The following is a 12,780-nucleotide window of genomic DNA, read 5'->3' on the forward strand; positions in this document are numbered from 1 at the left end:
TACAAACCCTCCAACCCAAAAGGCCTGTGGTGTTGATGGTATCTTAAACAAAATTATAAAATATACAGACCTCAAATTCCAATTGGTGACACTTATCTCTTTACATCATCCTCAGCTCTGGCAACTTCCCCAATATTTGGAACCAAGGACTGATCACCCCAATCTACAAAAGTGGAGACATATTTGACCCTAATAACTACCATGTGATATGCGCTAACAGCAACTGTGGGACAATCCTCTGCATTATCCTTAACAGCAGACTCGTACATTTCCTCAGCAAAAACAATGTACTGAGCAAATGTCCAATTAACTTTTTACCATTTTACCGTACAACAGACCATGTATTCACCCTGCACAACTTAATTGACAAACAAACTAACTAAAACAAAGGCAAAGTCTTGATTTCATAAAAGCTTTAGACTCAATTTGGCACGAGGGCCTGCTATACAAATTGATGGAAAGTGGTGTTGGGGGAAAAACGTACGACATTATAAAATCCATGTAGACAAACAACAAGTGTGCGGTTAAAATTAGCAAAAAACACACGCATTTCTTTCCACAGGGCCAGAGGGTGAGACAGGGATGCTGCTTAAGCCCCACCCTCTTCAACATACATTGGCGAGGGCACTATAACAGTCTGCATCAGCCGGCCTCACCCTACTATAATCTGAAGTCAAATGTCTACAGTTTGCTGATGATCTGGTGCTTCTGTCCCCAACCAAGGATGTCCTACAGCAGCACAAGATCTTCTGCACAGATTATGTCAGACCTGTGCCCTGAATGTAAATCTCAGTAAGACAAAAATAATGGTATTCCAAAAAAAGGTCCAGTTCCCAGGAACACAAATACAAATTCCATCTAGACACTGTTGCCCTAGAGCACACAAAACATGTAACATACCTTGGCCTAAACACCAGCTCCACGGGTCACTTCCACAAAGCTGTGAGCAATCTGTGAGACAAGGCAAGAAGGGCCTTCTATACCATTAAAAGGAACATAAAATTTGACATACAAATTAGGATCTGGCTATAATTACTTGAATCAGTTATAGAACCCATTTCCCATTATGGTTGTGAGGTCATGGGTCCATGGGTCATGGGTCCACTCACCAACCAAGAATTCACAAAATGGAACAAGATTAATTCAGAATTCTGCTACAATTTTGTAAAACACCAAATACAATACATGCAGAGTAGAATTAGGCCGATGCCCGCTAATTATCAAAATCCAGAAAAGAGACGTTAAATTCTACAACCACCATATCATATGAAAGCCATCACCTACAGAGAAACAGACCCCACAAAACCCCAGGACAGCAACACAATTAGACCTATCCAAATCATGAGAAAACAAAAAGATAATTACTCAACATATTGGAAAGAATTTTGACAGTGAAAATGTATGGATTAAAAAACACATTATTTTCTTTAGGAATGTAGTACAAGTAAAAGTTGTCAAAAATATAAATAGTTAAGTGCAGATGACCCAGAAAACGTCTTAAGTAGTACTTTAAATAGTCTTTACTTAAGTACTTTACACCATTGATAACAGGATTGGCTGTTGCATGCAATTTAATTGCTTTTGAATTGCCTCATGTATCAGCAAAGGTGCTTTAGATGATGTCACTTGGAACTTGCATCTGCAACAGAAATTGTGTCCAAATTGCTTTGTGTGACACAGGCTTAAGGTATGTGTGTATGAGTAGAACAATTTGTTCTCAGTCAACTTACCTGGTAAAATAAAATAAAATATTTCAAAAATGTGACCGTGAGAAAAATGGAAAGAAAGTGTGAAAAAAACAGAGCTGTAAATGACTGAAGAGTTTCCATGGTGACTGAAGCAAGTTTTCAAGGTGAAAAAGAGACTTTAGATTTGTCATTTGTTCGAGTGCACTCATAACTATGACTACCCTGCCCCCTCCATCTCTCTCTCTCTCTCTCTCTCCCTCCCTCAGTCTTTCACTCCTTGACCCTCTCTCCATCTCTGTTTCTTTCATACTACCTGCTCAGCCAATAAAACACCTTGAACAGTAGAGCTGTGAGAATGAGAGAATCCATCAGGGTCCTATAGTAGGGCTTGGTGGCTTTACACACTGTGGAGGGAGACACGTGTTAATTGATGAAATATGCTGTATCACTCTGATCTTGCGGGGGAGAAGGGTCTGTCTGTTCCAAAAGAGTAGGTTTTCTTGATTCTGCTCATGCTCTGTCTGCTCTCTCTCTCTCTCTCTCTGTCTCTCTCTCTCTCTCTCTGTCTCTCTCTCTGTCTCTCTCTCTGCCTCTGTCTCTCTCTCTGTCTCTCTCTCTCTGCCTCTCTGTCTCTCTCTCTGTCTCTCGCTCTCTCTCTCTCTCTCTCTCTCTCTCTCTCTCTCTCTCTCTCTCTCTCTCTCTCTCTCCCTCTCTGTCTCTCTCTCTGTCTCTCTCTCTCTGCCTCTCTGTCTCTCTCTCTGTCTCTCGCTCTCTCTCTCTCAATTCAATTCAATTCAAGCGGCTTTATTGGCATGGGAAACGTGTTAACATTGTCAAAGCAAGTGAGGTAGATAATATATAAAGTGAATATGTTAAGTGAAATAAACAATAAAAATTAACAGTAAACATTACACATACAGAAGTTTCAAAACAATAAAGACGTTACAAATGTCATATTATATATATACAGTGTTTTAACAATATACAAATGGTTAAAGGACAGAAAATAAATAAGCATAAATATGGGTTGTATTTACAATGGTGTTTGTTCTTCACTGGTTGCCCTTTTCTCGTGGCAACAGGTCGCAAATCTTGCTGCTGTGATGGCACACTGTGGAACTTCACCCAGTGTATATGGGAGTTTATCAAAATTGGATTTGTTTTCGAATTCTTTGTGGATCTGTGTAATCTGAGGGAAATATGTCTCTCTAATATGGTCATACATTGGGCAGGAGGTTAGGAAGTGCAGCTCAGTTTCCACCTCATTTTGTGGGCAGTGAGCACATAGCCTGTCTTCTCTTGAGAGCCATGTCTGCCTACGGCGGCCTTTCTCAATAGCAAGGCTATTCTCACTGAGTCTTCACATAGTCAAAGATTTCCTTAATTTTGGGTCAGTCACAGTGGTCAGGTATTCTGCCGCTGTGTACTCTCTGTTTAGGGCCAAATAGCATTCTAGTTTGCTCTGTTTTTTTGTGAATTCTTTCCAATGTGTCAAGTAATTATCTTTTTGTTTTCTCATGATTTGGTTGGGTCTAATTGTGCTGCTGTCCTGGGGCTCTGTAGGGTGTGTTTGTGTTTGTGAACAGAGCCCCAGTACCAGCTTGCTTAGGGGACTCTTCTCCAGGTTCATCTCTCTGTAGGTGATGGCTTTGTTATGGAAGGTTTGGGAATCGCTTCCTTTTAGGTGGTTATGGAATTTAACGGTTCTTTTCTGGATTTTGATAATTAGTGGGTATCGGCCTAATTCTGCTCTGCATGCATTATTTGGTGTTCTACGTTGTACACGGAGGATATTTTTGCAGAATTCTGCATGCAGAGTCTCAATTTGGTGTTTGTCCCATTTTGTGAAGTCTTGGTTGGTGAGCGGACCCCAGACCTCACAACCATAAAGGGCAATGGGCTCTATGACTGATTCAAGTATTTTTAGCCAAATCCTAATTGGTATGTTGAAATTTATGTTCTTTTGATGGTATAGAATGCCCTTCTTGCCTTGTCTCTCAGATCGTTCACAGCTTTGTGGAAGTTACCTGTGGCACTGATGTTTAGGCCAAGATATGTATAGTTTTTTTGTGTGCTCTAGGGCAACAGTATCTAGATGGAATTTGTATTTGTGGTCCTGGTGACTGGACCTTTTTTGGAACACCATTATTTTGGTCTTACTGAGATTTACTGTCAGGGCCCAGGTCTGACAGAATCTGTGCATAATATTTAGGTGCTGCTGTAGGCCCTCCTTGGTTGGTGACAGAAGCACCAGATCATCAGCAAACAGCAGACATTTGACTTCGGATTTTAGTAGGGTGAGGCCGGGTGCTGCAGACTTTTCTAGTGCCCACGCCAATTTGTTGATATATATGTTGAAGAGGGTGGGGCTTAAGCTGCATCCCTGTCTCACCCCACGACCCTGTGTGAAGAAATGTGTGTGTTTTTTGCCAATTTTAACCGCACACTAGTTGTTTGTGTACATGGATTTTATAAGGTCGTATGTTTTACCCCCAACACCACTTTCCATCAGTTTGTATTGCAGACCATCATGCCAAATTGAGTCGAAGGCTTTTTTGAAATCAACAAAGCATGAGAAGACTTTGCCTTTGTTTTGGTTTGTTTGGTTGTCAATTAGGGTGTGCAGGGTGAATACATGGTCTGTTGTACGGTAATTTGGTAAAAAGCCTATTTGACATTTGCTCAGTACATTGTTTTCATTGAGGAAATGTACGAGTCTGCTGTTAATGATAATGCAGAGGATTTTCCCTAGGTTACTGTTGACGCATATTCCACGGTAGTTATTGGGTTCAAATTTGTCTCCACTTTTGTGGATTGGGGTGATCAGTCCTTGGTTCCAAATATTGGGGAAGATGCCAGAGTAAAATAAATATGTGTGAAGAAATGTGATGAACTATTAAAGACTACCAGAACCCACTGGATGATGTTAAAGAACTTTAGTATAGCCATTTGGAATTTGTTGTCTGTATATTTGATCATTTCATTGAGGATACCATCAACACCACAGGCCTTTTTGGGTTGGAGGGTTTTTATTTTGACCTGTAACTCATTCAATGTACTTGGAGAATCCAGTGGGTTCTGGTAGTCTTTAATAGTTGATTCTAAGATCTGTATTTGATCATGCATATGTTTTTGCTCTTTATTCTTTGTTATAGAGCCAAAAAGATTGGAGAAGTGGTTTACCCATACATCTCCATTTTGGATAGATAATTCTTCGTGTTGTTGTTTGTTTAGTGTTTTCCAATTTTCCCAGAAGTGGTTAGAGTCTATGGATTCTTCAATTACATTGAGCTGATTTCTGACATGCTGTTCCTTCTTTTTCCGTAGTGTATTTCTGTATTGTTTTAGTGATTCACCATAGTGAAGGCGTAGACTCAGGTTTTCCGGGTCTCTATGTTTTTGGTTGGACAGGTTTCTCAATTTCTTTCTTAGATTTTTGCATTCTTCATCAAACCATTTGTCATTGTTGTTAATATTCTTCGGTTTTCTATTTGAGATTTTGAGATTTGATAGGGAAGCTGAGAGGTCAAATATACTGTTAAGATTTTCTACTGCCAAGTGTACACCTTCACTATTACAGTGGAATGTTTTACCCAGGAAATTGTCTAAAAGGGATTGAATTTGTTGTTGCCTAATTGTTTGTTGGTAGGTTTCCAAACTGCATTCCTTCCATCTATAGCATTTCTTAATGTTACTCAGTTCCTTTGGCTTTGATGCCTCATGATTGAGTATTGCTCTGTTTAAGTAGACTGTGATTTTGCTGTGGTCTGATAGGGATGTCAGTGGGCTGACTGTGAACGCTCTGAGAGACTCTGGGTTGAGGTCAGTGATAAAGTAGTCTATCTATCTATCTATCTATCTCCTCTCATTTCTGTCCTAATTGAAAGGCAAAATGTCTTGACTTGTTAAAGGCATGTAGTGATTCCCACCGAATGCAAATACAGATGTACAGAACAAATGGTGTGGAATGTAGACTCAGCTATACGTTGGACCACTTTGATTTTGGGAGTGCGCTCTCCCTTTAATGCTAGGAATAGGGTGGAGGGTTTTTCTGCTGTGGCCGTAGAGCCTCCTTTAATAGATATTCATCTCAGATGTACAGGCACACTTTATTTATAAAGCCTGATGGCTTTAGTTAGAGCTTAAGTGTAGAGTCAAAATACGGTGCAGAGCGTTCGGTTTTCTTGCTTGGGGGGGGCAGGGAGACCCCCAGCTCCTCTAAAACTATTGACAACTCTGTGCTGTTTTCAAGGGATTGTTTAATAAATGTTAACACTATTTGGTTTTAATATCATCACCTCTTGAAGAGCATAGTCAGAACTACACATTTCCCATTTTTCCATGCAAAACAATTGCACACAGTTAGCTTTATCATCAGTTACACAGCAAGTAACGACATGCTTTTCATAATCAGTAAGCATCAGTTGATTATGTCATTTTAGATACGTGGGGGTAGCCTCACGATATCTCTCAATATTGGCCACCATTAATTGAATATTTGAGTGATATAAAATAAACGTTAACTATACCTGACAAATATGAGTGGTTTAGGTTCATTTCCCACCCTTTGTGGGCTCTGTCTGTCAAGCAACGAAGAACGTATTTGCCAATGTACTGTTAGCTGATGTTTACTTTGCAAGCTACCGGCAGAAGCTTTGTACAGTTGGCTAAAAATAGTGATAAGTAGAGGTAATGTACTTTTTTCTCCAACCACAGAGGTCTACCCAGCGAAGTTAGCGAACAATAAAATTATCCTGTTTTCAACATTGTTTGTAAGAGTATTTAATAATGATTGCACTTTGTAAATCATAGGGTATTGTGTGTTATAGAGTATTGTAAAAAATGTATTCAGGCTTTAACACAACAAAAATGTGGAATAAGTCAAGGGGTATGAATACTTTCTGAAGGTGTAAAGGTGTGAAGCTCGCCGCCATTGGACTCTGGAGCAGTGGAAACGCGTTCCCTGGAGTGATGAATCACACCGAATCTGGGTTTGGCGCATACCAGGAGAGCGCTACCTGCCCAATGTATAGTGCCAACTGTCAAGTTTGGTGGGGGTGGAATATTAGTCTGCCGCTGTTTTTCATGGTTCGTGCCAGGCCCCTTCGTTCCAGTGAACTACAGCATACAATGACATTCTAGACAATGACATTCTAGACAATTCTGTGCTTCCAACTTTGTGGCAACAGTTTAGGGAAGGCCCTTTGCTGTTTCAGCATGACAGTGCCCCCATGCATAAAGGTCCATACACAAATGGTTTGTCGAGATCAGTGTGGAAGAACTTGACTGGCCTGCACAAAGCCCTGACCTCAACCCCATCGAACACCTTTGGGATGAACTCCATATTAATGCTTATGCTTTTGGAATGAGACATTTGAAATGCAGGTGTCCACATACTTCTGGTCATGTAGTATATATATCAATGATGAAAAGTCACTCTTTTCACACCCAACTGTCTGAGTACCTGGCCAGGGGCATACCAGCAGTTTGTCCTTGTTTGCTGGCTGTAGGAAGAGAAACCGTTATAAAAACCAATCAGTCAATGCCATGGGGCAGAAGTCTGGCTGGCTAATGCTCAGGTTTATGTACCTTATGCTAGCATCCCCCTCAGCACATGTCCACTGTATTCCCCTGCTTACTCAGCTCCTATAGGCAAATTATTAGTACCATTTTCTTCTTGACTTCCTCCCCAGTTTTACTGAGGGAGAAGGAGGGAGAGGGAGGCCGTTGCATTTTACAAAGGCTAATCTAATCAGTGAGCAGAACAATTTGCATGGCTGGATTGACGATGAGTTTAGCGAAGCTCTAAATCTATTTACTATGGATCTGGCTTAGGTCTGACTCTTCTATTCTGATGCTCAGCAGGGGACCATGCAGATCAATGCTAATATCGCTACCATTTGCATTATATCCCATCCCTTTCACCCCCTCTCTTTCTTTCTCTTTCTCATTTCTCCTGCAATCGGTGCTTCTCTCCCTCTCCCGTTCTGCTTTCCTCTCGCTCTCTTTTTCTTTCTCGCTCTGTCATCTCTTGCTCTATCTCTCTCTTTTTCTTTCTCGCTCTGTCATCTCTTGCTCTATCTCTCTCTTTTCTCCCCTTTCCTCAGCCGAATCTCAGGCACTTTAATGTAAATAGGTTTATAGAAAAACAGAGTAATGCACCAATGTTTTCCTATTTCAACTTTTCATTGCGCTCCAGAAAGAAACATAATATACACTAAGTATAGCAAACATTAGGATCCTCCCCAGCCTGAATTCATTGGGGCATGGACACTGCTAGGTGGCCCATTTTAACTCCAATGCTTCCCACAGTTGTGTCAAGTTGGCTGGATGTCGTTTGGGTGGTGGACCATTCTTAATACTCACAGGGAACTGTTGAGTGTGAAAAACCAAGCAGCGTTGCAGTTCATGACACAAACTGGTGCGCCTGGTACCTACTACCATACCCTGTTTTCTTTTGTGTGCCACGTTTCAATTGTCTCAAGGCTTAAAAATCGTTCTTTAACCTGTCTCCTCCCCTTCATCTACACTGATTGAAGTGGATTTAACAAGTGACATCAATAAGAGATCATAGCTTTCACCTGAATTCACCTAGCAGGTCTATGTCATGGAAAGAGCAGTTATTCATGTTTTGTACACAGTGTGTGTTATCTGTTATATGTATAAGCAGATATAACAAGGCCTATCTCTTTCTCTCGGAGTCAAATCTCAGACACGATGAGGTAAGGGAAATCTGCGTGAGTCACCATCACTAAAGTTGTTATCCAACATAAAATGTTTTTCATGGTTACACAAACACTGCTGAAGTTGTAGTTTGTGTAAGTATATGGGCCATAATTAGACTATCAATAGCATCACATTTTTGGATAATGAACTCCACTAATTAACCTAAGGAACAGTACAGTAAAAATTAAATATTGTAATGAAACATGATTCATGAGTCTATGTGGCTTTTTCAAAGGCAGCACCATTAAAATATGTGGGATATGCATGTAGACTCATTAAGATATAACTTTCATAAAGGCACATTACATGCATGTTTAAGTCTGAATTTCAGAGGAATATCAAAATGGGTTACCACATACCTGGTGCATTTGCAGGCTTTGTTAAATTCTAGTAATTCTACTTTAATAGTGTGTAATTTCTCTGTCGTTGATGGCGACATAAAAGCAATATACTTTGGTCTGTAAAAGATCTTTGTTTTAATGGAGTTAACTTGTTAACAGTTGTCTGTAAGTCTGTCTGTTGGTCTGTCTGACTTTGGACTGTACAGAAGTGCTCTATAGTCATTGTTGTCTTGTGGCATCAGTAGCTCTAACTCCTTAAAAGCTATGTTGGTTCGCTGCCTTAGCTTGCGGTCTAAAATATGGTAAGGTTTTCAGAAGCCCAGTGTCCCTCTTTTATAATTGTACTGTTGTGTATCATGTAAAAAATGCCACTTATTTACAACCAACCATTCCAAAGACAGACTAAGTAAAGACCTCAGATTGCACATGGCCCCCAGCACTCCCATAGCCTCTCTGTGTGTACTCGTATTCTCACACACACACACACACACACACACACACACACACACACACACACACACACACACTCATCTGCCGTGGTCTTTGTCCTTCCTAGGTATTGTAATGAGCACCTGCCCTGCCCGCCTCATGTCTATTGGTCGGCCTGGTCGGCATGGGAACGCTGCACGGTGCCCTGCGGAGGCGGCATCCAATCACGTCGCAGGACCTGCGAGAACGGCAACGAGTGCCCTGGGTGTGCCCAGGTATGTCACACACACACACACACACACACACACACACACACACACACAGATCTAGGCTGCACTTCCATAGCAGCCTGACCTTGAACTTCTTAACCATCTAAACTGTAACATTGAACTTTAAGGGTCATCCCCTCCAAAATCCCCTAGTATTTATATTCAGCCATGGCACTTCTTAACATGTTGTTAAGAACAGCAGATACATGACCAATGCTAACCATTAACATGTAACACTAAATCACCCCCCTATATGGTCTTGCACTATATTCCCTCAACTGAATACACATATTAAAATACACAAATGAACTTTTATTAGTCTATCTACTGTATGCTGACAAGAAATTAATATAAAAAAATATGATTTTATTGTATTTTTGCCACCATCTATAAATGTTACCTACTGCAAATGATATCATAGTGCTGAGTAATGAAGTCCAAGGCTGGGTGATGCAGGAGGGATGTAAATGGCACGTTGTGTATGTCAGCTTCGCTGGTGTCCTCTTGGGTGTCAGGAGGATGATGAGACTGTCATGTTATTTTAACACTATTTTCAAACCCACTCCTCCCTCCGTCCACAGGCCTGGTAGAAATAGAAAGGAAGACACGTGACCATGAGATTCCGTTACAGTTGAAATGGATTAGTGAGTAGGGGTCAGAGAGAGTCACATGATAACCAGTAACAGATGTACAGTATAAGTGTGTGAGGGTCAGATGTACTGACTATAGACACTTTTATAAAGATAGCACCATGGTCTCTATATGGGTCAAATGATTAGAGTTACATCTTACAAATGTTTCACTGTGCACTGGCAACCCATTTCAGAGCTATATAAATATATACTGTTGCATTATAGCATTCCATAGCAACCATATCTACTGTTGCATTCCATAGCAACCACATCAGGAGCTGGTAATGACGCATGACTAATGTAATATTGCTGGCAAGCTGAAAGTAGCAACTTACAACCCACAGCAAAGTAGTAACATATCTGATAATGTTCTGTGATTAACCTAACTAAGCACAGATAACCCTTTAACAACTGAGAGAGCTGACCTCCCATACCTTAACAGTCTAACTGTAATGAAGCATGACTGATACCCCATAAAACAACTGAGAAAACGGCACGGCCACACACACTTATACAGAAACACTCTCTTTTCACTACCCTGGTGGGTGTCTGTTCACACACACACACTCTTAGTCCATCAATGTTGATGATGAAGAATGCTCCTCTTGTGGATGGGGGGTAGGGGTAGGTTAGCGCAATTACCACTTGTGCCACTTCATGTGGTTGTGGGGGCCGATGTGGGAGCTGAGAAACGTGTGTTGGGAGTCGGATGGCGTTGTCCCAGCTGCACGTTGGTGTCTTTGGCTGCATCTCTCGCATCTCCTATGTAAGATGCTGTTTTCTAGGTTTTTCAGGCTAGATGGATGGATGTTACAGTGCTTCAGCAGGTCCTCTGACCTCCAGCAGAGCGCTTGTCTGCACTTAGCTGGCCTTAGAGAAATCGGCGGGGGAGGCAGTGTTCAGGCATCACGTGGCCGAGCCAACAGAGGAGTCGGTCAACTTGGTGTTGGTGGGGATATTGTTATGGGGTACTCTGTCCTGCCAGGGTAGCCCTAAGATGCGTTGTAGGCATCTGATTTGAAAGGTTTCCAAGATGTTTATGTGTTGCCTATATGGGGTCCAGGTTTCTGAGCCATAAAGCAGGTGGAGACACATTGTATACTGCCCCTTTGGTGTGGGTCTTGAGGTTTCTGATGTGAAAGGCTTCCAAGATGTTTATGTGTTGCCTATATCGGGTCCAGGTCTCTGAGCCATAAAGCAGGTGGAGACATGTTCTATACTGCCACTTTGGTATGGGTCTTGAGGTTTACATTTTCCAAAACCCTGGCCCCAAGTCATCCGATGGAAGCAGAGACTTGTTCCTCTATGGAGCACGCCAGAGAGAGGACAGCGCCAAGGAAGGTGAAATGGGGTACATCTTTGAGGAGAACACCACCAGTGATGACAGAATGGAGTGGGGGGGATGTGGATGAGAGTTGTGCAATTATTTCTGTGTTTTGGGTATTGTCTTGGAGGTCGACAGGTGGAGGAGACCAGGTTGAAGGTGTGTTGCATGGATTCTGGGGTATGAGCCAGACGTGAATTCAAAGATCTATTTGGGTTCTGTTTTTTGTGTGGGCTTGAAGAGGTTTCCATCCAGATGGCACTGTAGCTGGATTCCGTCAGTTGAGCCAAGGGAGTTGTTTGACAGGCTTGTAACTGCAGAAATGGAACATGTTAAAAATGACCTGGAGCAAGAACACAGCCTTGCTTGACCCCAACCTCTACTCTAAAGGGCTCTGATTGATGCCCACCAAGCACCACTCTGGCGTGCAATTCCTTCATGGAATTGTTTTAAGACACTCAGAAACTTGGGAGGCAACTCAAGTTTGGTGAGCTGCTGCCATAGCATCTCACGTTTGATGATGTCAAAGGCTTTGACGAGGTTTATCAAAGCCATGTAGAGGTCTTGGTTTTGTTCCTGGCACTTTTCCTGCATTTGTTTGGCCACAAAAAATCATGTCGGTGGTGCACCTGCCTTTCCTGATTTTTGGTAGGAAGTTTTCAGATAGGTGCTACGCGAGTAGATAACATATTATCCTTGCAATGACCTTGGGCTCCCGAGTGGTGCAGTGCTTTAACCTCTATAGGGTACGTGGGATGCTAACATCCCACCTGACCAACATCCAGTGAAAGTACAGGGCGCCAAATTCAAACAACAGATGGTTATGGTTTAAATTCCTCAAACATGCATGTGTTATACACCATTTTAAAGATAAACACAGTGTCCGATTTCAAAAAGGCTTTACGACAAAAGCATACCATGCGATTGTGTTAGGTCTGCACCTAGTCACAAAAAAACACAGCCATTTTTCCAGCCAAAGAGAGGAGTCACAAAAAGCAGAAATAGAGATAAAATGAATCACTAACCTTTGATGATCTTCATCAGATGGCACTCATAGGACTTCATGTAAAACAATACATGTATGTTTTGTTCGATAAAGTTCATATTTCTATCCAAAAATCTCTGTTTACATTGGCGCTTTGTTATGTTTTGCCTCCAAAACATCCGGTGAAAGTGCAGAGAGCCACATCAATTTATAGAAATACAAATCATAAATGTTGATGAAAATACAACTGTTATGCATGGAATTAAAGATATACTTATCCTTAATGCAACCGCTGTGTCAGATATCAAAAAAGCTTTACGACAAAAGCACAGCATGGAATAATCTGAGTACAGCGCTCAGAGACCAAAACAAGCAATCCAGATGTC

At 41.5% G+C, this 12,780-nt stretch overlaps 1 protein-coding gene across 2 annotated transcripts in view; it reads left to right on the top strand.

Annotated features, from left to right (window-relative positions):
- sema5a (sema domain, seven thrombospondin repeats (type 1 and type 1-like), transmembrane domain (TM) and short cytoplasmic domain, (semaphorin) 5A) overlaps positions 1 to 12,780 on the top strand; it is a 209,735-nt gene that overhangs the window by 156,489 nt on the left and 40,466 nt on the right. For both annotated transcript variants that reach the window (XM_064949247.1, XM_064949248.1), the window contains exon 15: positions 9,312 to 9,459. In XM_064949247.1, coding sequence (XP_064805319.1) covers positions 9,312 to 9,459 — 148 coding nt within the window. The remainder of the gene's footprint in view (positions 1 to 9,311; positions 9,460 to 12,780) is intronic.

The sequence above is a fragment of the Oncorhynchus masou genome, chromosome 30 (genome assembly GCF_036934945.1).
Source record: "Oncorhynchus masou masou isolate Uvic2021 chromosome 30, UVic_Omas_1.1, whole genome shotgun sequence".
NCBI classification, from domain to species: Eukaryota; Metazoa; Chordata; class Actinopteri; order Salmoniformes; family Salmonidae; genus Oncorhynchus; species Oncorhynchus masou.